At 42.9% G+C, this 22,323-nt stretch overlaps 11 protein-coding genes across 11 annotated transcripts; 4 read left to right on the top strand and 7 right to left on the bottom strand.

The window, feature by feature from the left end:
* Positions 1 to 80: 80 nt before the first annotated feature.
* V1516DRAFT_684037 (sulfate transporter family-domain-containing protein) lies at positions 81 to 3,712 on the top strand (the record flags this gene model as incomplete). The annotated part of the gene is made up of 2 exons (XM_066923538.1): positions 81 to 309; positions 381 to 3,712. 2 exons carry the CDS (start codon positions 81 to 83, stop codon positions 3,710 to 3,712), a joined length of 3,561 nt encoding a protein of 1,186 aa, XP_066778871.1.
* Positions 3,713 to 3,897: 185 nt separating this feature from the next.
* V1516DRAFT_662668 (uncharacterized protein) lies at positions 3,898 to 5,180 on the bottom strand (the record flags this gene model as incomplete). The annotated part of the gene is made up of 2 exons (XM_066920454.1): positions 3,898 to 4,999; positions 5,047 to 5,180. 2 exons carry the CDS (start codon positions 5,178 to 5,180, stop codon positions 3,898 to 3,900), a joined length of 1,236 nt encoding a protein of 411 aa, XP_066778870.1.
* A 100-nt stretch (positions 5,181 to 5,280) lies between these two features.
* V1516DRAFT_670765 (uncharacterized protein) lies at positions 5,281 to 6,406 on the top strand. Its single transcript, XM_066921439.1, has 2 exons — positions 5,281 to 5,345; positions 5,391 to 6,406. The coding sequence occupies exons 1-2, from the start codon at positions 5,330 to 5,332 to the stop codon at positions 6,050 to 6,052; spliced, it is 678 nt and encodes a 225-aa protein (XP_066778869.1). The 5' UTR covers positions 5,281 to 5,329; the 3' UTR covers positions 6,053 to 6,406.
* A 68-nt stretch (positions 6,407 to 6,474) lies between these two features.
* Positions 6,475 to 8,342, bottom strand: V1516DRAFT_684034 (Rhodanese-like protein; the record flags this gene model as incomplete). The annotated part of the gene is made up of 3 exons (XM_066923537.1): positions 6,475 to 7,834; positions 7,890 to 7,998; positions 8,066 to 8,342. 3 exons carry the CDS (start codon positions 8,340 to 8,342, stop codon positions 6,475 to 6,477), a joined length of 1,746 nt encoding a protein of 581 aa, XP_066778868.1.
* A 1,320-nt stretch (positions 8,343 to 9,662) lies between these two features.
* V1516DRAFT_171702 (P-loop containing nucleoside triphosphate hydrolase protein) lies at positions 9,663 to 12,000 on the bottom strand. Its single transcript, XM_066918694.1, has 4 exons — positions 11,786 to 12,000; positions 11,685 to 11,721; positions 11,512 to 11,618; positions 9,663 to 11,456 (listed from the first exon to the last, which is right to left on the bottom strand). Exons 1-4 carry the CDS (start codon positions 11,803 to 11,805, stop codon positions 9,770 to 9,772), a joined length of 1,851 nt encoding a protein of 616 aa, XP_066778867.1. The 5' UTR covers positions 11,806 to 12,000; the 3' UTR covers positions 9,663 to 9,769.
* Positions 12,001 to 13,286: 1,286 nt separating this feature from the next.
* Positions 13,287 to 13,745, top strand: V1516DRAFT_620667 (ubiquitin-like autophagy protein Apg12-domain-containing protein; the record flags this gene model as incomplete). Its single annotated transcript, XM_066919498.1, has 2 exons — positions 13,287 to 13,634; positions 13,686 to 13,745. 2 exons carry the CDS (start codon positions 13,287 to 13,289, stop codon positions 13,743 to 13,745), a joined length of 408 nt encoding a protein of 135 aa, XP_066778866.1.
* Positions 13,746 to 13,760: 15 nt separating this feature from the next.
* V1516DRAFT_670754 (thioredoxin-like protein) lies at positions 13,761 to 14,916 on the bottom strand. The gene is made up of 3 exons (XM_066921438.1): positions 14,596 to 14,916; positions 14,200 to 14,504; positions 13,761 to 14,148 (listed from the first exon to the last, which is right to left on the bottom strand). Exons 1-3 carry the CDS (start codon positions 14,756 to 14,758, stop codon positions 13,813 to 13,815), a joined length of 804 nt encoding a protein of 267 aa, XP_066778865.1. The 5' UTR covers positions 14,759 to 14,916; the 3' UTR covers positions 13,761 to 13,812.
* A 6-nt stretch (positions 14,917 to 14,922) lies between these two features.
* On the top strand, positions 14,923 to 16,178 carry V1516DRAFT_633819 (Vta1 like-domain-containing protein). Its single transcript, XM_066919982.1, has 4 exons — positions 14,923 to 15,099; positions 15,151 to 15,251; positions 15,310 to 15,437; positions 15,492 to 16,178. The coding sequence occupies exons 1-4, from the start codon at positions 15,000 to 15,002 to the stop codon at positions 16,135 to 16,137; spliced, it is 975 nt and encodes a 324-aa protein (XP_066778864.1). The 5' UTR covers positions 14,923 to 14,999; the 3' UTR covers positions 16,138 to 16,178.
* V1516DRAFT_670748 (centrosome microtubule-binding domain of Cep57-domain-containing protein) lies at positions 16,145 to 18,671 on the bottom strand. Its single transcript, XM_066921437.1, has 5 exons — positions 18,144 to 18,671; positions 17,671 to 18,094; positions 17,375 to 17,614; positions 16,543 to 17,314; positions 16,145 to 16,488 (listed from the first exon to the last, which is right to left on the bottom strand). Exons 1-5 carry the CDS (start codon positions 18,459 to 18,461, stop codon positions 16,242 to 16,244), a joined length of 2,001 nt encoding a protein of 666 aa, XP_066778863.1. The 5' UTR covers positions 18,462 to 18,671; the 3' UTR covers positions 16,145 to 16,241.
* Positions 18,672 to 19,636: 965 nt separating this feature from the next.
* V1516DRAFT_670744 (ribosomal protein S8) lies at positions 19,637 to 20,532 on the bottom strand. Its single transcript, XM_066921436.1, has one exon. The coding sequence runs from the start codon at positions 20,438 to 20,440 to the stop codon at positions 19,961 to 19,963; it is 480 nt and encodes a 159-aa protein (XP_066778862.1). The 5' UTR covers positions 20,441 to 20,532; the 3' UTR covers positions 19,637 to 19,960.
* On the bottom strand, positions 20,417 to 22,092 carry V1516DRAFT_171658 (uncharacterized protein). Its single transcript, XM_066918693.1, has 5 exons — positions 22,086 to 22,092; positions 21,436 to 22,011; positions 21,296 to 21,381; positions 20,536 to 21,246; positions 20,417 to 20,452 (listed from the first exon to the last, which is right to left on the bottom strand). The coding sequence occupies exons 2-4, from the start codon at positions 21,736 to 21,738 to the stop codon at positions 20,670 to 20,672; spliced, it is 966 nt and encodes a 321-aa protein (XP_066778861.1). The 5' UTR covers positions 21,739 to 22,011; positions 22,086 to 22,092; the 3' UTR covers positions 20,417 to 20,452; positions 20,536 to 20,669.
* Positions 22,093 to 22,323: the final 231 nt, after the last annotated feature.

Genomic DNA, 22,323 nt, shown 5'->3' with positions numbered 1-22,323 from the left:
GCTTGTTTGGATTAGGACACTTTGGTCAGCTCTTTTCGTAGGTCTTTGCACAGTTGCTACTTCGGAACATTGTGCAAGACATGGTGTCGTCTTCGCCTCCAATCGACAGAGAACCTTCCTCGTCACAGCAAAGATCATCGTCCGCAGATCCTGCTAGCCAGCACGTTCGCCGATATTCTCTGGCTGGACCTCACGCGCAGACACATATTCGACTCGCTTCGTACGGAACTTCTCCTGCACCGTCGTCGATTAGTCCGTTCAGATCTCCCTCTGCTCTCGCGTTTGTTGGCAACAGCTCTGTTGTTTCAGGTATGTGTCTCTATTTGATCGCGCTCCATATTTGCATACAACGTTCCTTGATCTGACCTGCTGTACTCCAGATTCTCCTAGGCATGTCCGTAGTTATACCGCTGAGCTTGCTCAGCTTGCTCTCGATCAATCGCCTTCGACTTCGGTCTCTCTAGGTTCAATGAATGTTGAACTGCCTCCCCCGGTATCTGTTCCGCCGATCTCGTCTGTGAACTCCCAATCAACATTGACAAAGATCCTGCGATCCTCGTCCGACTCGTCATCTCCGGTTTCCGAAGTAGCCGTCTCGCCAGACTCGGCCTCAGACTTACCTCAGTCGTTATCCTTTCGATCGACTGACTCTCGACGTGACAGTGAGTTGTCTGCCTATTTCAGGTCCTCGGACCAGTCCCTTGAGGAAAGTCAATATACATATCATATCACAGTATCTGATGACCCTCTTAATGCTGCCGAAGTTGATTCAATTGACGAGGATGTTCCACTTTTAACAAGATCCGATAGTGCCGAAAATAATGACGGTTCGTCAAGATTCAGCTCGGAATTCAGCGTTCAAGACTGGCCTCTTCCTCGTTCGAGAGTAGCCCATGCTTCCTCATGGTTTGGCAAAGCATTTTCCAAGACTCGCAAATTTTTATTGTCCAGCACCAGCTCCCGGTTTGATGATGGCCACGGTGGCTATAGTCGTCCACGCATTTTCCAGCGCGCGAAACCTCTTTTCCCTTCATTCGTCGGGCTTGTTCAAGACTGCAGAGATGATATCTTGTTACCGCTAAAATATATTCCTTCAGTCATTCTGGGACTGTTGCTAAATGTCCTGGATGGTCTTTCATATGGAATGATTTTGTTTCCAATTGGCGAACCGATTTTCTCCTCTCTTGGTCCGGAAGGTCTGTCGATGTTCTACGTTTCTTGTATAATTTCCCAATTAGTCTACTCTTCCGGTGGATCTGTATTTAAAGGGGGGGTGGGATCGGAGATGATTGAAGTTGTCCCTTTCTTTCATTCAATGGCCTATACTCTCCTGGGTCGAATTGGCGAAGACAATAGGGACTCTGTCATCGCAACCACTATTCTTGCATATGCTATCTCCTCGGTAATTACTGGAATAGTATTTTTCGCTCTTGGGTCTGCCCGGATCGGATCCTTGATCGGTTTTTTCCCAAGGCACATTCTTGTCGGGTGCATTGGTGGTGTGGGCTGGTTCCTTGTTGCCACCGGAATTGAGGTTTCTTCACGAATGGAAGGGAATCTTGAATATGATTTCGCAACTGCACGCTTTCTGTTTGAACCGATGGTTTTCTTGAAGTGGTTCATTCCATTATTGCTAGCCTTCGTTCTCTTGGTTCTTGAGCATTTTGTCAATCATCCTCTTCTTGTTCCTTCATATTTTATCATTGTTTTCATTGCTTTCCATGTTCTTGTGTCTGTCATTTCCGGTATATCACTTCCCGAACTTCGAGAACTAGGTTGGGTGTTTGTCAGCCCGGAAGCAAATGTGCCATGGTATAATTTCTACAAACTCTACAAGTTTTCAGCTGTAGATTGGCCCGCGTTGTTCTCCACGATTCCAGCCATGTTTGCACTCACCTTTTTCGGCATTTTGCATGTGCCTATTAATGTCCCTGCTCTTGCCGTGTCTGTGGATGTAGACAATGTTGATGTTGATCGTGAATTGATTGCGCATGGTATCTCTAATGTTCTTTCTGGATTTGCGGGAAGCATTCAAAATTACTTGGTCTACACCAACAGTTTGTTGTTCATTCGCAGCGGCGCAGATAGTCGTATTGCGGGTTTCATGCTTGCTTTCGCAACCACTGGCATAATGATTGCCGGTCCTGGTGTAATTGGCGTGATTCCCGTAATGGTAGTCGGAGCGTTGATTTTTTTACTAGGTATTGAGCTCTTACGAGAAGCGTTGTATGATACCTGGAAACGCGTGAACCGGGTCGAGTACTTTGTCATAGTGACAATTATAGTGGTCATGGGTACATGGGACTTCGTTTATGGTATTATAGTTGGAATTATTTTGGCCTGTGGCTCATTCGTTGTGGAGTCATCCCGCAAGTCTGCAATTAGCGCTACGTATTCCGGTGCCGTTGCGAGATCAACTGTCCGTCGTCATCCTTTTCAGCAGCAGTTCCTGAAAGACGTTGGCCACGAAATCTTTGTGGTGAAATTGACGGGATTTTTGTTCTTTGGGACGATTGTTTCAATGGAGAGCAAGATTCGAAGCATTATTGCTGATGCAGAACATGTACACGACGAACAATATACGCGAATCAAATATCTTGTGCTGGATTTTCAGGGTGTTTCCGGCATTGATTTTTCTGCTGGAGAAGCACTTAGTCGTATCAAGCGGCTCTTAAATACGAAGAGGATTGATTTTATTTTCTGTTCGGTGGCCCCAGAGACAGCACATAGTCTTGCTGCGATTGGATTATGGAACACTAGTTTGTCCAGCCAGGGAGCTTCGAACGAAACTGATTTAGAGCATGCCGTGCATGCAGCAAATAATGTATTCCAAGATTTGAACTCTGCATTAGAGTGGTGTGAGAATGAGCTACTAGCGGTTTACTATCGAGTCCGAGAACTTCAGACTCGAGCTCTGCAAGGACAGACGATCGCAGCGTCTTCTGCGGGTTCGGAGCATGCTGGCAGCGCAGAAGGAGGCTGGAGAACAAGTTCTGCGCCAAGAGACATCGGTTCTGGATTTAAATCAAATTTGAGTAATGAAAATGATTCACTAGCGGAGTTTGTGTCTCCTCGCCAAGGTTTTGTTCAGCGAGTTAGTTCAAGTGCAATGTTGACGGATCCTACACTTCGGAGCGAATTGATTTCGCCTACAGAGGAATCCTCAGAGTTACCATTGGGTAAAGGAAAAGAAAATGAGACGGATTTGCGTGCCAAGCTAGATCATGATCAGCCCTTGACGCTATGGATGCAGATAATTTACACCTTATCGCCGTATCCAGCTGACTTTTGGCGTCCGTTAAGTAAATATTTTGTTCGAGAACGACTAGAACAAGGCACGATATTGTTTCATCAGGGAGATACGAATTCTAAGGCTTTCTATATAGTTGAATCTGGAATTTTAAAAGCCGAGAATGATTATGAGCAGGGACATTTCACTGAAGCCATTGTGCCAGGAACGACGGCGGGCGAACTCCCATTTTTCTCGGAGACTGAGCGAACGGCTACAATGACTGTAGAACGGGACGCGATTGTGTGGAAATTGACACGAGACGCGATGGCGCAGTTTATTGTCGACTCGTCGAAAACCGACGATCCGTCGGAAAGGATCAGACGACAGGAAATCCTAATTGAGTTGTACAAAGTTGCAATGAAATTGACTGCTGAAAGGTTTTCGGCCGTGACTTCATATGTATTGACGACCGCTAGTTAATTTAGCATTAACATTTTAGATTTACCGCTGCAGATTTGGTACCGAGTTTTATTCGGTTTTTTATGTAATAGATTGTGCATGGTTTGCATGGATTGATTGATTTAGGAGTATAAAAGTTTGATTTATTTGATAGTTTAGGATACATATACTGTTGTAATTGATTTAAATTGCATGCTAACAGCTATCTATAACTTTTTCTTCTTTTTTATTTTATTTGATATGTCATGCTCATCTTCTTCGTCGTCAACCCAGCGGCCCTCCCCTCCAATATCGATATCAATATCATAGTCACCACCTAACGGTTGCAGCGGCATTAAACCTTGATTCCGTTTTGCGCGGATGGAGGCAACTAGACTTGAAAGTTCTTTATCATCCGGAATGATAGTTGTGCTGTTTATGATTTGTCTAGGCAGTAAATCAGATTCGACACGATCCTCATCCTCACCATCACCATCATTGATATCGTCATCTTCATCTTCATTGTCATCGCTATCGCCATCGCCATCATCGCCAGGATTATAATCAGCGCCTGCGTCTGAAAAAATGTCCACGTCGTCATCGCTTTCAGAGAATGTAGGTTTCCTTATTATTGGAGTTTCGACGGGCCCTGAAGAAATTGAGTGCGATGGAGCTTCGAGAGATTGAGATTGCTTCAACGATTCAGGCGTAGTATGCTTGGCTTCGGAAATATTTGACTCTAATTCGCTGATTTCCAATTTTTCTTTATTTGAATTCTCGGATTTATTATTTTGATGACGATGAGATCTATGATGATGATGGTCATCATGAATATGACGGCCATGATGTTCCCGGTGCTTACGGTGCTCACGGTGCTCTCGATGTTCATGATGGCCATGGTGCTCATGAGAAAGATGTTTTCGAACGTCTCCGGTATGACTTTCTTTTTTCCCAATCGGTTTAAATTTGGATTTCTCATTCTGCTTTCTTCTCAGTTCATCCAACAGTTCTCTTTTTGATTTTCCACCCTCATTCACAGCAATATCTCTAGTTAGCATTTTGTCCAATTCCTGATCATTTCTCTGATCCTGTGCATCCCCCACATCTTGAGAATCTTCTACACCAAAATCGCCTTGCTTTATACGATCCAGAAGCTGAAAATCCAGTCCTTTGATTTGCTTATGCTCTTCATCGTCATGTACCCCGGATACGTCTTCTTGCGTAGTTCTCCGTTCTGCAGCACGATCTCGATATTTCTGTACTTTCTTAATCTTCGGAGTATTTTCCTTAACAGTAGGATACTTTTTTTTTTCGAAATTAGTTGGCGTCCTGTTCAGTCAGTACAAAGCAAAATTGTAGATCTATTGTTGTTATACCTATTGAAGTTCGAACGATATGGATATGACTTATACCTGGCGCTATTGATCGTTGTAGCTTCCGACCTTGGTCTTGAGACTGATGAACCAGATTGAAGTAATTTTCTGAAATCATCGTTTGATAATCCAGTCATTTTGTCGCTTAATAAGTTCGTTGATCTGATATAATGTGCAGTAGAGGGGAGTATGTCCGCAATTAGATGGAATGGCCGAACTCCCATTAGATTCCTTATAAATTGTTTTTCAGATAAATATTTGTGAACGAGACTAGAAATAGAATAAAATGACTGATATTTACGGTAACTTAATCAATAACGTTTATAAGATGATTCTAACAGTTTTAGACAAAGTAGTCAACCAGCGTCTATCGGTTAACGAAGTTGTCTATGGACGACTACTGCGATCTATTAATGCTTTGCCTTCTACTGCAATTAGCGCGACGAGTAATCTTGCGCAAATCAAGTCCGCCATTGACTCAAATCTCGACGGATTCGAGTTATACTTGATTCGGTTACAGCTCCAAATAGATGTCACGACCCAAGAAGTAGACCAATATGAGTCTGAAAAATTGCGTCTTGAGAGAGAGCAAATACTCGCGACACAATACACAGCTACGCTCGAGACGGCGAAGGCCTCATCTCATGGCCGCAGACAGCAATTGAAAGAATACAACGCCATCGTCAAAAGTATGAATTCGCAGCACCTAGACGCGACTCGCGAAGAAGTCATCGCCCGGATTGCAGAACTAGAGTCAGACCTCGTCGACTTGCAAGCAGAAATCTCTAATGGCAAAAATATTTGGTCCGCACGCAAAGCCCAATTCTCACAGATCCTTGACGCCTTACATAACATGCAAATTCAAATTAATCAAGAAATGGAAACCGAAAGCGGACGGCTTCTTACGGTCCACGGTCTCGATCATGACGACCTCGTCGGTGCGTCGCAAACCCAGTCCGCAGTGACATCATCTAATCCAGCTCAATCGTCGGTCATGGATCTATCTTAATTCTTTACTATCCGATTACACAGTTACGATACTATATCATTTGTCAATCCTACGTACAGTTATAATCCTCTTTCCAACTTCCAATCCTCCGCACTCCTGATCGAATTTTTCCTCTTTTTCCCGATCTTGTTTCCTCGCATACTTTACTATCTCTTCTTCAAATATCAACCCCTGAATACTTGTCCATTCCTCGCTTGGCGACTTCTTTCATTATTATACTAGCGCTATATCTCGATATCCTGTCCCCACATCCATGGATGCTTCTTATGAAATGTCTGGTTCATATGGTAATCCATATGGTAGTAAATGCTCAAATAAATTTCAACGAATGAAATAAGGTAAAATGAATGAACTGAAATGAACTCAACTAAATGTAAAATGAATCAAAATAACGCCCTTGGTAAATTTCAAAAATGACTGAATTAGAATGCGAAAGATGTCGGCTGGGAAAACTCAATCCCCTCCATATCTGATGTGAAATCAGTATCTGCTGTCGAATCACTTGCAGAACTCATGCTAGTGCTTGAGCCACTACTACTAGTCCGTAGTGGTGGGTGAAATGAGGACGATTGTCGGAATGGTAACCGAATAGAACTTGTTCGTGGTGGAGGAAACACAAACGAAGCTGAACGTCCGGAGTCGGGATGAAAACCTCCAGATCCCAGTACAGAACTATCGATCAACGAGCTACTGCTGCGTCCGGAAAAACTGGTTGATGAAAGGCTGGACACACTAGTGTTGCCCATTCCATTGAATGAACTTGAGGTCCGCTTCATACTCCGACGGAACCGGTTCATCTCCCGCTCACAGTCTTCAACATGCTTCTCGCTTCTCATCTCAATATACTGCTGCGGCCGACAATGTGTCTTGTAAATGGAAAAAAAATCTCTGTATCCTCCATTGAGAATATAAATGTCTGGAAAATCTAGCTTGGGATAGTTTGCGACATTTGCTGATCGATCGCAAGACCGTAAATGACACGCCATACGAGGAGCACGTTCATGCGAATACTCACAATGGAAAACAAGTAGATTGCGTTTTCCGCCTTTTAAAGGATTTATTAAAAACTTTTGTTCGATGTCTTGAATACCATTCAAATTGATGGCCCCATCAATGTGACCGCCATCATACTCATACTCAAACCGGCAATCAATAACATAGAGTTGATCGTATTGGTCTTTGAACTGGCCATCCATAAGATCAATTAATGTGCTAGCATCAATACGTCGAAAAGGATCTCCGCTATTGGGCGGTGCAGAGTGTGGCAGATTAGTAGTATAAATTGACGAATCAAGCTGAGGAGATCGTACAACAGCAAGGTTACTCGATGCCCGCTCTTGAGAGGTAGGGGTACCCAAAAATTCTTCGGGCTTTTGGTACATGCTGTGTGTACGTCGATACTTGGCTCTTTGTGCCTTCCCAGATGGGCGAGCAACCAAAGCAGCTAAAGGGGAATCAGAATTGGCATTGAGCGCAGGACGAAACCCGCCTGAACCCAGTCCTTGACCTGATCCTATTGCAGAAGCTAATAAAGGAGAATCTAAATCGCCAGGCACGGAGCCGCGTGAGCTCGGAGTGTCGAGACCTAGTGAGACTGTACGAGAAGGGCCAGGACGGTGCTCAGGAGAATCCATAAAGGCACTATCAAGAGCTACAAGCGGAATTGGCTTAGGTACACGCATGAACGACGCACGCGACGAGTCCATACTGTAGAAAGCTTTGTGTCTAGGAGCCGGCCTGATATCAGGCCGAAGAGGATTAGCAGTAGCGGAAGATCGGTCACTATGAGGGTCAGAACGACATGAATGATCCTAATTCGTAGAAAGTTCAAACATACGTTGGATCCTGGCGCAGTTGATTTCTGGATGACTTGTGAGGAAGCGGCGAAATGTCAATGAAATCATTTCCAGGAGAAGAAGGAATGTCTGCGGGAGACGTGCTTTTGACTATCAAATAGAGTATTAGTATTAGGAATTTCCTAGACGGGATAAGAGGCAGATAGGGCAATCATACCAGCAGTGTCTTTGCCGAACGAAAACGATTGCAAAAGCGAGCGACGTGGAGTCGCCTGGACGGGAGAGCTTTTGGCGATATGAAAGTTTTGCGAGAGATCGGCGGCCAGAGTCGATGTGGGAGAATCAAATGAGGCCCGGTCATGTATGCGAGAGGCAAAGGAAGAAGGCTGCGTAGGATAATGGCCTCCTGGACGACAGAAGGAAGTTACGCCTCTAGGAAGACCACCAAGAGTTGTCGGAGGAGGCATTGCAGCCAATGGAGAAGAGCGGTCCATGATTAAAATGTGGTAGCAATATCAGAAGGACGCAGACAGATGTAGATCCGTTATCCAAATCTTTGTCCTTTTCTAATATGGACTATAGAACGAAACGAGCGAAACGAGCGTAAACCCACTGGCTAATCCACGCAATAACAGCAGCTAGCGAGCAGCCGATAAGCAGAACAGCAATAGCAACGAGAACAATGAGAACAACGACCGACAGAAAGATCTTGAAACAGTACAGAACCAGAAGAAAGATCAATCGTTGGCGATAATCCCAAACGAGCAGACAGTCTACCAAAAACTGAAAGCTGGACGGTAAACTGGGTCGAATGGACCTTTAGTTTTTTTGGCTGTTGACTCATTTCCCAATTGGGAAGAATTCGCGTTCCGTGGCGCCTCTGCCGCAAACGCACAGAGTTGGATTTTAATACTCCATAAACGTAATAATTCTTCAGCATGGCTACCAGGACAACCAGCCGCCGCGCACGGCAATGGAGTTCATAGTCGCGACCGTGTGACGCGCCCTTGTTTACAGTCTTCCCGAACCAGCTCACTTCCGCCAAAATGAGAACCCCCTTCTCCCTTCCGTTGAAGCACATAAATAAAATGAAAACAATCAACGCGCGCACGCGCGCGCGAGCATTCCAGAATTTGCCATCGTCCAGTACCCGGAAAATGGGCGGCACGCTGCACGCGTCAGGCGTCAAGCGTCAAGTGTTGCTCCAGTGTTCTGATCTACTCTCTTAATTCGTGTTGTTCAGTTGTTCGGCCGGAATTCTACAGCAACAGGTCCGGTTCTCGGATCTGTTCAGATACTGATACATGTCTACAGTATCCAATGTGAGAAACAAGTGTCTCCTAGCCCCAAGTGTTTCATCCCGTCTGGTCTCGTAGCATTTCTCCTGCATGATGGCATCATGTAGACTCGATACAATCTAGATAATATCTAGATAATATCTAGATTAAAATCCCCATAAAATTAACATAATATGAAAGGACCCCGAAATACAAACCCTCGTCACCAAAAGAAAATAAAATCAGCCATCCCGTTGCTCGTGCGTGCCGTCATCAACAAAGAATGTGTTCCATCATCGTCATCGCGAACACGTTCCAACAAAACAAGTTTATATTTCCCACATATCTGGCTCACCATAACATCCCGTACCTTCAAAGTTAATCTGTCTAGCGCAGTCTACCAGATTCCAATGATCAACAATTCCAATTAAAAACTTTTTGCTTACATATACAAACTTCGGCTTCTTTCTCCGACCTCTCAATCTGCTTCCATGTACTCTTTTCTCCTCCTATATCTCTTCCTCACTCAGTATACACAAATGATAAACAAGATAGAGACATATTACACCCACGCCTCCTCAAAAGTCAAACTCAAAACACATTATGCACTGCCTCCTTAGCCGTCTCCGGTCTAGTAATTAAATTTACGCACTGGCTGTAACCGCCGCAGAAGCAGGCCCAGCCGGTGCTTCATCCATAAAAAAGTAATTTCCGCTCAGTTTTTGTTCGTGGTCGAGTTGACTGTCCAACTTGTTAATCCGAGGACGGTACGAAACTGGGTCGCGGCGGAACGTAACATTCAAGTTCTTCAAAAACTGATTACATCCAGTCAGAAGACTCTGTGGCTTTGTAGCAAGCGCGTCTACCGACGGTGTACCCTCGAATACAATCACCCGATCCGCCAAATATGTAGCCATAATGAAATCATGCTCAACAATGAACGCCGTCTTCCGTGCATGAATAATAAACCGCTTAATCACCTTCGCACAGATAATTCGCTGCTCACTGTCCAAATATGCTGACGGCTCGTCAATTAAGTAAATATCTGCTGGTTGGCCCAGGGCAAGAACAATAGCCACTCTCTGCAATTCTCCTCCAGATAGATTCTGAACCTCCAAGTCGATAAGATCGTCAATCCTCAGCGGCTTGCAAACATCAGTCTGAAATTGAGGCATCAAAAATGACGCCCTGATCTTCTTCAAGAACAGCTGCCGCACTGTGCCAGTGAACTTTGGACTGATTTTCTGAGGCTTCATGCTCACAGACATCGCTCCCACCTTCTTGCCATTGTCTGGTAATAAACTTCCCGCTAAAAGTCTGCAGAACGTCGTCTTGCCCGTCCCATTCTCTCCCATCATGACGATAATCTCACTATCCGTGAAATCTCCTCCTTGCACGCGCAACCGGAAGTCACCCATAGTTTTTTGGATCTTAGGATACTTGAATGAACGGCTCTTGTCTACTTGTACAGCATCTGCCGCCTCCGCAAGACGAAACTGCAGACTTTCCTCACGGAACCGCAAATTCTCTGTAGGAATGTTTCCATCAAGAAAAATATTGATACCTTCTCGAACAGAGGCAGGCAAGCTGACAACACCATACACAGAAGGAACACCATACAAAATGCAGACAAAGTCGGACAGATAATCCAATACAGATAAATCATGCTCGACCACAATGACATATCTAGTAGCCTCAAGCAAGCTTCGAATCACTTGAGCTGCATTGAGACGTTGTTTGACATCGAGATAAGACGACGGCTCATCGAACATGTAAACATCTGCACGCTGGACAGCACTCATTCCTATAGCAAATCGCTGTAATTCTCCACCGGACAGGTGGGCAACTTCACGATCAAGAACATTCCGTAGCTGCAATGCATCCAACAACTCTTCGTAATTATCAAGTTCTGATTTTCCCTTGAGCAATGGTTCAACCTTATTAACCGGCCCTCTAATGGCACGTGGAATATGATCGACGTACTGAGGCTTAATGATTGCTTTTAGATTATCTTCCAAAATCTTGGTAAAATAATTTTGAAGCTCATTTCCTCGGAAGTATCGTAAAATATCTTCCCAATCCGGCGGATTGTCAAATAGGCCTAAGTTGGGCTTCAACTTTCCAGCAAGCACCTTCAACGCCGTCGATTTTCCGATACCGTTAGTCCCCACAAGACCAAGAACCTGTCCTGGACGAGGAACTGGCAGACGATGCAGTTTGAATGAGTTAGCGGAGTATCTGTGAGTCACTTCCTTTTCAAGATTTGTCGGCAGATTAATAATATGGATAGCGCCGAAAGGGCACTTCTTGGGGCATATACCGCATCCAATGCTGAAACCAGGTTAGCTGGATTCTTAGCAAGACCATTTAAAAAACAGATTCATACCAAAGAGTTTCTGAAATGAATGCAACTTTTGACTCTGGCGTGACCTCGATGCACAGTTTTCCGGTCCTAACGACAGGGCAAGCTTTTCTACACTCCTGACGGCATTTCTATGGTCATCAAGTTAGGCATAACTCAACCAATAATACAATTTAGAAACATCAGAATTCACGTACTTTAGGCTTGCATTTATCAGAATTGATAATGGCGATTCTGTGTCATGTCAGCTAACAAGATCATCTCTAGTCTTTCGCTCGACTCTAACGATGGTGCTTACCTTGTTAATCTATCACTCATTATGTTTCTGCGCAAGATTGCTAAAAGCTATTTCAGCAAAAAGAGACACAAGAGTACTCGGTGAATCAACGAATTCTCAATTCAACAAACACGAATCCGTGCTGCTCCGAACAGCTCGTGAGATGGAAATCGCAGATGTTCGTCCGCTCGCTCGTCGCCAAAGAAAATTTCATAAAATCTGCTTGTTAGATCTTTAGAACCCTTACCTCACATTACATTTGCCACGCCCGCGATTCGCTGATTCATGTACTAACCATCCTAGAAATGTGTTGTTTAAGGTGTTTGTGTGAAAACCATGCTTGGACGAGGTTGTTCATAACTGGAGATAGTACAATGCGTGAAGCAGCAAATATAGATTATCTAATTTTTTCTTGATAATTTTCTCGCATCATTAGGTGTATAATGGTGCTAGCATTATATTCTTATACAGATTGACCAGACCTGGATTGGGAATATTATGGCAATACAACGGAATCATCAAGAAATGAAAGATCGCACTTAGTCTCCTTTGACTTATGATATCATAATAGTTTTTTATTTCTGAATTCATTACTCTTGTGGTAGTTAACGCACAGGACATTCTGCTGACTGTTGAGAACCTGGAATCATTTGATTAGTATGAAACATTAACTGTTTTCTCTATTTTCAGCTATGGGCTTGATCTGACAGGCAGCAAACAATACCTTCTGCAAATTATCGAAGTTCTATAGGATCGTAAAAGATTTTTATGGTTTTGTTTTAGCTAACTTCTAATCTGTCAGTTATTTGATTATAGAATATACTCAATTTTGCTTGTCTCGAGTTAAGTTAATCAATTCAGTGAGGGTAGTAAAGAATAGTTGATCTAGTCTTGAGTATCGATAAAGGCTACCTACAACGAAATCTTAAACGACTGGAATTATGCGGATGTTATACTTAATGAATTTTGTTCAGTTTGTCGTGATTGGCCTGATAATGGAGTTTGAGAGCACCTTCTCTGGCCTTATAATGTTATATACATTGGAGATTGATTTATGGTCGCGATATACCACTCTAAGAGGTTTGTAGTCCTTGAATGTCCCCAGTAATGTCTCGCTCAGATCATGCTGTATTTCCAAATATTACTTCTAGTAAATTGAACTGTACAATCTATATTGAGTACTGTAGATGTGAATATCACGTGCGAGTCGTCATAATCAGATCAAAACGATGTCATTCTCGGGCTTAAGTTTTCTAACTATAACTCGAACAATAAGTTGCAGTGCTTAAATTTGGCAAACGTGAATAGTCAAAAAATGGTGGATTCTGGAACGGGATCATCTTCTCCTCCTGTTCAGAGCAGGTCGCCTTCGTCTAACCCAAGCTCTGAAGGACGTACACGTCGTCAAGAACTTCATCCTATTTCTTCCTTCACGGATTCCTCATTACCACAGGCACGCACTCCCATGACTGTTGGGCCACCTTCTATTGCTTCTGGATCGCCTACACTTACTCCTGGAGATATGGAGTCAAATACTCAGCCACAGTCAATCCCAGAGGAGAGCCAAACAGAACAGCGAGTCACCCTGGCAGCATCGGTTATTCTCAGCAATCTTCCGCGCGATGCTGCTGCTGCCTTGGACAAATATGCCAACCCGCCGGTCCAGAAAGTATCTATTCGGTTTCGTCCAATTGGTTCAGCTCCAATTCTCACTAAACCGGTAGCACGGATTAGTGGGACCCAAAGATTCGAGGCAGTTGTTCGGTTTCTGCGACGACAGCTACGACTTGCAGATTCGGATCCGCTATTTCTATACATTAATTCTTCGTTTGCTCCTTCCCTTGATCAAGAGGTTGGCTCTTTGCATGACGTAAGTTGGTCATGCTGTATCTGATAATGTCATGAATTAATGATCTGATAGTGTTTTAAAGTCGATGGATATTTGCATATAAATTATTGCACAACGGCAGCATTTGGTTAAATAGGAATTTAAATATGTGCATATATATATCTATATATCTATATGTATAACGTTTGCATCTAAAATATTAGAGCTCTTCATGGCCCAGAGGCTTGTTCATGTTTTCTGGAAACTGTCCTTTCTTCGGACCTTCGGTCGGCATCGCATACTTACTGATATAATCGTACAGCAGCTCTTTTTTATGTTCTCCAGAATAAAAATGCGATTCTGTTGACCCGTCATTATTTTTAGTGAGGACAACAACGGCAGGATACTTGGTGATCCCGTACTGCTTTGCAATAGCTTTTTCGCCTTTTTTAAGGTACCCGAAATCAGCGGTGCCAGAGTAATCGATTGCCAGCGCTTTAAACATTGGAGGAATAGCTGTCTTGTCGGTGAATAGCAAAACAGAGGGCATTGTGGACTAGCTGTTAGAATTTTGACTGTTCAGATAGCAATATAGAAAATTACTCACTTCCTCAAGCCATGCGATTACTTCGCTATCTGTCAGTCTTTTGACGTGATTTCTTAGATGTCCAATAACAGTATTTGCAATAGCTTTAGCAGTTCTCTGTCCTTGATAATCCTCGACTCTTGGTTTCGACCCTGCAATCTTTGGAGGTGTGAAGATCTTGAGTGTCGGATAACCTTTAACGTTGTAATGTTGACATAAAGGCTGCGTAAACGAGTCGTCGCATCGGACTGCAGCTACTTTGGCAATACCTTTCAGCGAGCTTGCAGCTTTGATATAGTGTGGACGTAGTTGTCGACAGTGGCCACCTGAATATGTCAGTATATTGAGCGCTATCAGCGATTGTACCAGGAACTACTAAATTCTTGTGGATTTCGAGCATTAGCCGATTATACTTACACCATTCTGCATAAAACTCGACTATCGAAGTGTGATTTGTATTCATAATCTCATCCTTAAATGTTTTCGGATCTAGATTTAATACATCGGTGTTTTTGCCGTAGAACCCAGCTGATGCGGGAGTTACAAGCAACAATGGTAGAAAAAGTTCAAGAATGCGCATGACAATGCAGTAACCTGTATGGTAAGATGAAACTACTTTTTAAAATTGATATTAATACAAAATTTCTGATTGCAAGAAATGAAGAGAAGAAGTAGTTAAGAGTGTACTGCAGCATAAGCAATTCTCCCAGCAGACTATCATTAATCCAGATAATCAAGTACCACCATTTTTGGTCTAGTCTGACCTCACAATATCTAATTTCAACTTTCTTTGAGCTCAATTAACGCACAGCAAACGAAAAATGTCAGTCCCGAACCCTCCACCAGCGCTGAAAGTTATTGCTCCATTTATTCTACGATCAAGGGAACTAGAGCAGTACAAACCTATTGTGTCCTACTACTGTATGTAGCCTAATGGTCAGAATTTGGGACAGTAATATTGATCAGAACCAGGCAAATACTACGCAATTCAACAAGCATTGGCATTAGGTGTCCATAGAACAGATCCGTCTGCTGCTGAATACGTCGGGAATTTGCTTGATAGTGTCGAAAAGGTACGAGTATTTATTCATGTCTAGCGATAGTTATATTTGTATACTAATAACCACACAGCAAAAGCATTTCTTAGAACACGAGGATGCAATCACAGATCCCGTCGTCGCTCAGGCATACCTTGAACAATTTGTGTCCGAGGTATTTGCTCACGCTGAAAAAGATATTATCAATAAAACATGCTCAAGGTAATTCGTGTATGCCGACATTCTTTGATTTCCGATGACTTACTTATACTACAGAAAGACCGCTACCGCGCTGTTTAGCGCATCGAATTTCTTTGAACTTTTGAAGCTTTTCGGAGAACCTGACAAGAATATCCTCGAAAAAATCAAGTATTGCAAGTTTAACGCCACGAGAATATTGAAAGCCATTCAGAACGGTGACGATCCGAACGAGGTAGTCGAGGCGCCTGTTCCCCTATCTGATGAAGCTGTCAATGATCAATTATTGCCCGCTGATACCCCAAGGGAACATATTCCAAGTCCAGGTTTGAGTTTATCAGCATCGATTGGGGATTTATCGCTGAATGACCAACCTCCACCTACTCCACCTACTATCCACTCTGGCTCGTCGGCATCCGTTGACCCTTACCAGCAGTCATTCACCACGTCCGCACCGCCTACAAATACTTTTAACTCTCCACCACCATCTGCTCCTATTTCACATTTTGCGTCTGCGGTTTCTCCGCCTATCATGTCAGTAGACCATCGGCAAGATCATGCGTCAACTGCAAGTATTCAACAGATCATGGCTGACGCTGAGAAATTTCAAGTTGCCAAAAAGCATGCCAAATATGCGATTTCCGCCCTCAATTTCGAAGATGTGCCGAGTGCGGTTAAAGAGCTCAAAAGCGCTCTCCAGATTTTGGGCGAAAATGTTCAGTGATCATTAGTTATTGTCAATGCATACAGTTTATTAATCTACAATTCATCAAAGTACTTCCTCTCCAAATTAATTCCAAGAACCTATAGGTCGCTATTGAATAGTTACTATACGTGATTCACCCAAGGAGCCCACAGAAACTCATAATTCTCAGTTCGGCCCGCTCTCCCGCCTCGCCTGTACGCGTGAGTAGCGTTGTTGGCTTCCAAGACATCATACAGAGCATAAATTTGATCAGCCCTATTCTCAAGTTTCTCGACTATTACTTTCAATTGGTCCGCTATCGCCTTGCGTTTATGTTTACCTTCGACGGGATCAATTTCATCATATCGGCGTACTTCGGCTTGGTAATCACTAAATTATCAATCAGAAATGAATTTCTTGCTTTCCTGGCTTTTGTATACATACGCCTTTAGATGTCCGAATTCTTCTTCTAGTTGGTCCAACACAGATGAAACTGCCTCGCTAGGCGCCATAGTTGGCCGTGGAGTAACGTCTCCACTTTCGCGTGCATATTCAACGTTGTTAGTTTCTTGCCATTGTTGTCCCGGCAATTTCTGTCCTCGACTTTCTCTGAATTGTCGTCTTGAACAGACTGTACAGATATTTGGATTATGCTCGTTAGTTGTCGATCTAGAGTTGACTGGCTCTGATTCTTGTACAGATTTAGCAACCTTAGAGTCTGTTCTCTTTTTCTTTTGACTCGATCTTCGGCTCTGTGTTGGCGGAACCTCCTCAGTCTCTGATAATTCAAGAGTATCAGTGACCTCGCCTGATGATAAGTCAGTATCCGGCTTTGGATTCCGCGTTGTTGATTTTTTGGCCGGCAATGATTTTGGTTTTAACTTTTTGACTAAGTTTTCCCGTCGGGTCTTCTTCACAGTGTCGACATTTAGTTCAACGTCGCTCTCAGAATCTGATTCGCCTGGTTCTTCAGATAGATCTTTCTCCTCATTCCTTGTGTATTTGGCAGCCTTGGCTTTCCGAGCTGTCGATTTGACCTGATTAGTCTGTGACTCTCCCAACTCAATTTGATTCAATCTCTCCAGAGCTTCTGATAACGCTTTCACCGCGTCATCTCGTTCTTCTTCAAAGCGTCGGGCTCGAGTTTGATAAAATGACACATCTTGCTGCAATGTAGCAATTTGCTCATTCAAAATGATTTGACGTTTCTCATAACCTAGTCAATCAGTATATAAAGACTTCGCAGTGATACTGAATAAAAACATGAAACTCATACCTTGCCTTTCCGTATCAATTGCAGTTCGGATCCGTTTCTTCTCTTCCGAGGCCAATCCTGTGGCTTTCTCGAGCAGCTTCTGCTCAAGTTCGAATTCTAGTGACCGAATGCGTTGTTCATATTCGTTCCCAGAAGTCCGAAGCTTAGATCCCAGTGCTTGGACGGTGGATTTATATCTCAAATTTTTGTTTTCAAGTTTCTGAATTTTTTCTTGCAGCTCACGAAGAGAAGATAATATCGCTTTTTGGTTAATACTGGGATATTGCCATATATATGAGACCACCAGACCAACCTACCTTGATTATCCTCACTCAAGGGAATAGACTCCACAATCTTATGACCAATTCCATGCCTCAGACGAGGATCGATATCATTGGAAACCAGAGATGTTATTCCAGTAATATCTGGCACTTTGATGCTGTCTTCGAACTCCGGTGCGTCATTAATAGTGGATAAACTCGATTGACGTCTTACAGCTTTCACCGGAGGCTTTTCATGGAACCCAAGAGAACGAAGAAGATCTTCCGCGGACTTAAATTTATGAGGTATTTCTTTTGTGACCGTCTTCTTGGTTCTAATGCTGAATCGACTATTGCCAATCGGCTTGTTCATATCCGACATCGATTTCGAACCCATCACCGCGCTTGCGGATCGTCTCGGACTCTGGACTTTCTCCGGAGAGTCAAAGATATCTGATAAAATATCTGCAGGCGCAGAAGACTAACATCTGTTAATTGTCATGATGTGACGGTTTCTGAAGCCCACATACCGTTCGCACCTTAGGGAGCGTACGTGCAATTTCGATGCTGTACGCATTCGAAGTACTGTTTGTTCCGGTAGGTTCATTCAACACAGAATCAAGCTCCTGAGTAGCGATTCTGATACTATCATCCAGATCTGGGAAATTCGTAGCAAAAGATGTATTCCCTAAAACTCTGGAGTCTGATGGACTGTCTATATCTCGCTGCAAACGAAGGTCTGCGAGCCGGATATCTTTGGAAATACTTGCTTCCAAGGATTGTCGATTCAGCTCTGCCGTGCTACTTTCTAAATTGAAAGAGCTAATTCCCGTCAGCGAAGGATCCATATTGTATCCTATTCAGTGAAGGTTAGAAATTCCTGTCAACAAGAGTGGCATTATAACACACGTCCTAAATCAGCGAAATGGCACAGCTCTTAAACCAATTTCAGCGTCAGTACAACTCAAGTCTAGCTTCACAAATTCAGCTTAATTTAGATATTGATTAAAACAAATCGATATAATCTCAAATAGGATGGATTCCCCCTCATAACAAACGCGTCCCAAACAATTACATCGGGAGAAAGAATGTTTATAGATCGTTGCCGCGACAACTTTGTCACGTGAAAGTATTGCTTGTCTGCCACATACCTATCGAGCAGCTGGCAAGCTCAGGGATAAGCTTATTTATTGGACAAGACCTCATTGAATTTCTCATAGATTGAACCTGAGATGATTCTCATTCTTGTATTGTGGTAGCTGGAGAACAATATTGGCGGCTGCACAGCGGGAGTTATTGCAACATGATCCATTTGAATTCGATGTGAACAAGGGCGATAGCTGAGAGGTAATCTCTCAACTTCAACGCATATTTCTGTTTTACGTGAACAATTCGTTCTTCTATATCCAATGTGCTGGTCTGATTTTCCGATTAGTAATGTCATTAGTTCAATGGGCTCAACATCTGTCTAGGTAGTGCTAAATAACCCACTGATTCTAAAATATGAATCTGATCCGTTTGTGAAAATCTACTAGCTCTCAAAGACAGGACTGCTAATATCTTTTCTATACTCATCTGTCTTAAATATATAAAAACCAAGAAAATTGATTTTTTATGGGACGGTTTCAAATTACACGTAGAGGTGCGCAGACTAGGTAATGCATTGCTTTAGTATGAGATCGAGCTGCAACAGATTAGAGATCAAAATTCTGATATTTGGTGATCTGCAATGATGGCTTACGCGATCATTTGCAATTTATGGTCGTCAAGCTAATTTTATATTAAGGGTTCTCAAAAGGCTTCCATGCTACCCAGACTTATCAAGTTTAGCGTTGACCTCGCTCTCTACGGTTGTCTGTGGTTCGGAATGTCAGACTTTAGACAAGCTCCTGGTTCGCTAACAGTCAGAGTTCTGTGCCTTTACATTCTCTCCAAAACCAGAAATACACTTGCGCTTGAAACTATTTCTCTGAAACATTCCAGGATAATTATAGTTCCCAATTCATGAATACACTTACGTGAGTCCATCAAGTATCGGTAGAAATTTCATTAGTTCAACATTTTCAAAAATGAGTTTAGTAAGTAGAGCGGCTAATTTGGCAGTTAAACAATATTTCGAGAGAGGATATGATTACAGCTTTCGCAAAATTGGGCGCTCAGATTTGACGTAATATATTGAAACAACATGTAATAGAACATAAAACTCCATGCAATAGGCAAAACAGATCATAGAAAAGAAATGAAGCCCAAGCTAAGCCGTGCATTAATGATAGCCCAGACATTGACCACAAATCAGCAAATTAAAATTATTTACAGAGAAAAACTCGGAAAATCTAATCATCGGTGTTTATAGACCAAACCTGCAAATGATTTCCCCTCCCCGGCGGATCGCTATAGCTTCTCGACACTCCAAGACGCCTTTATCAGTGCGTAATAGAAGAATTTCACCTGGCTGCAACGCAGCCACCTTCCGAATTCCTCGCCCACCGGCAATGTGCTTTAACTCTTCAAATTTCATGGTCACTCGCTTGCTCGGCCGTGAGACTATTGCTGCTTTACTGATCACCGGGTTGCCGTCCTTATATTTGAGTGAAACCCAGAGCCTTCGCAAGGCGACTTTCTCTGGATCATAAGCTTCAATCTCGGCCGGCTGCATATTTGGCCCCATTTTTGTTCCAATCGTGACAGAATTAATTAGTCCATTGCGATAAAGTCCAAGTAGAACTCCTAGATGCAATTTGGTGTAAGTGAAGGAAATCATCGGGAGTCCAACTCTCGACGCATTCTGAAAGTGCGAACACATATAAGCAAGATTCCCAAGAGACATGATAATTATTGTCTGTGATATAACAAAATTTTAGAATTATTTAATTGTATATTTGCAATGTATAGAATAGAACATCTAAATTCACATAAACTAACCCGAGATAATTTCTTCAACGAAAAACTCAAAAACAGTACAAAGCACACGTGCTCACTCTGTATCGACAACTGCAGCAGCAAAGATTCGACATAGAATTAAGGGATATAGCAACAATTTCAAATAAATGAGTTAATTAAAGCGCAAACGAAAGGTCATCGACCTCCTCTTTGGTGCCAACATAATGATCCATGCAGTTATCGACCCCTACCATGGATCGAATCATCGTTGTTGCCGGTCGAGGTAAAGTTCTCATTAGAGAAATGAACTTGGCTTTCCTGGGAACCGTGACTTTACCTTCTTCTCCTCTCGATAGTGCCAGCATGATTCGATCGGCTACCATGCTGACATCCAGAATTGATGACGTAAGTCGAGTAGACGGATTTTGAAGTTCCTGGAGTAAAGAAGACATTTGACCGGGGATAACTAGAAGAGTTCGTACGCCCGAGTCGGTATCAGCATTCGGACCAAGCTCGTATGTCAAGGAGTCATAGAGACCAAGAATTGCGCTCTTCGAAGCTGCGGTTGTGCCTTGGAAGTCAGCTATAAATATTTGCTTGCAGCATGGGGTCATGTACTCACTGAGTTTGGCAGGACCCAAGTATGCTACAACAGACGAGATGAACACGATATATCCGCGTTTTAGTTTCAACATTCCCGGCAAAAAAATTTTGACGGTGTAAAACTGTGACAGCAAATTGACATTAAATGAGCTATTCCAGTCAGCCTTAGCGCATATGAAACGTTCTTTCGCTTAAATACCTTTCGATTTCATCAAATGAAAGATCTAGAACAGTTTTGCCCTGGGAGACCGTGACGTTGTTTACCAGGATCGTGATGTTACCAATCTAAAGAGGTGAATTAGAAATATTGGAAACCTAATCTGATTATACAAATCTTACCTGAGATTTAATTATCTGTGCTGCTTCTAAGAGCTGCTCGCGAGATGATATATCGCACTTCAGATAGTATACCCCTTCTACCTGTTGATCCGGTACGACCAGATCCAAAACGACCACCGGTATTTTGAGCTCGTTCAATTTTTTGACCAGCGTAGCTCCATGGCCATTTGAGCCTCCAGTAACCAGAGCGATATCTATTTCTGGGTCGAGATAAGATCGGTCAGAGTAACCTCGCAGAAAGTTGTAGACGTTGGACGCCGAATAGGCGCCCAGAAGTGAAAGAAGCGGATCCAGCAGACCCATTGATATTGTTTTTGCTTAGATCTAGATTTATGCAACAAATTAATACAACTTTTTGCCGGCTGGTGAAAAGTCAGTAGAGAAGAGGTATATAATGGGAAGAGATCAGGAGTGAGAGGTAGACTGCTGCGAGATTCAGAATTGTGCTACGCTGTTTATCTTTATCTCCTGTTTCCATTTTGTTCCAATCTGATTTTATTTGGATCTAAATAGAACACATCCGGATTTTGACTGAACTGCTGTGAAATTGCTATTAAATAACATTTAAATCAACGTCTACATATCTGAAATTAGTATTTAATTGAATTGGAGACATATGTCACTGTTCTTCAGGTCTCGTAGTTTTATACCTCTAATGGGCAATTCCGTCGGTGCTGCGACATTCACTATGATCCTAGACTCAATCTACAACACTAAACCGGCATTGTGGTTATCAATATCAGATATCAATGCCAGATTATGTCGACAAAATATATTTTACACTAATTGTCAACGTATAGTGCCCATCAGAGATCATCTCCAAATATGATAGCATAAGGGGTTTATACGAAGGATATATCATAGACGAGCTGATCTAATCCTGTTAAT

The sequence above is a fragment of the Lipomyces oligophaga genome (genome assembly GCF_038497815.1).
Source record: "Lipomyces oligophaga strain CBS 7107 unplaced genomic scaffold V1516scaffold_2, whole genome shotgun sequence".
Taxonomy (NCBI): domain Eukaryota; kingdom Fungi; phylum Ascomycota; class Lipomycetes; order Lipomycetales; family Lipomycetaceae; genus Lipomyces; species [Lipomyces] oligophaga.
The sequence above is the reverse complement of the archived record's forward strand: the minus strand, read 5'-3'. Positions and strand labels throughout refer to the sequence as shown.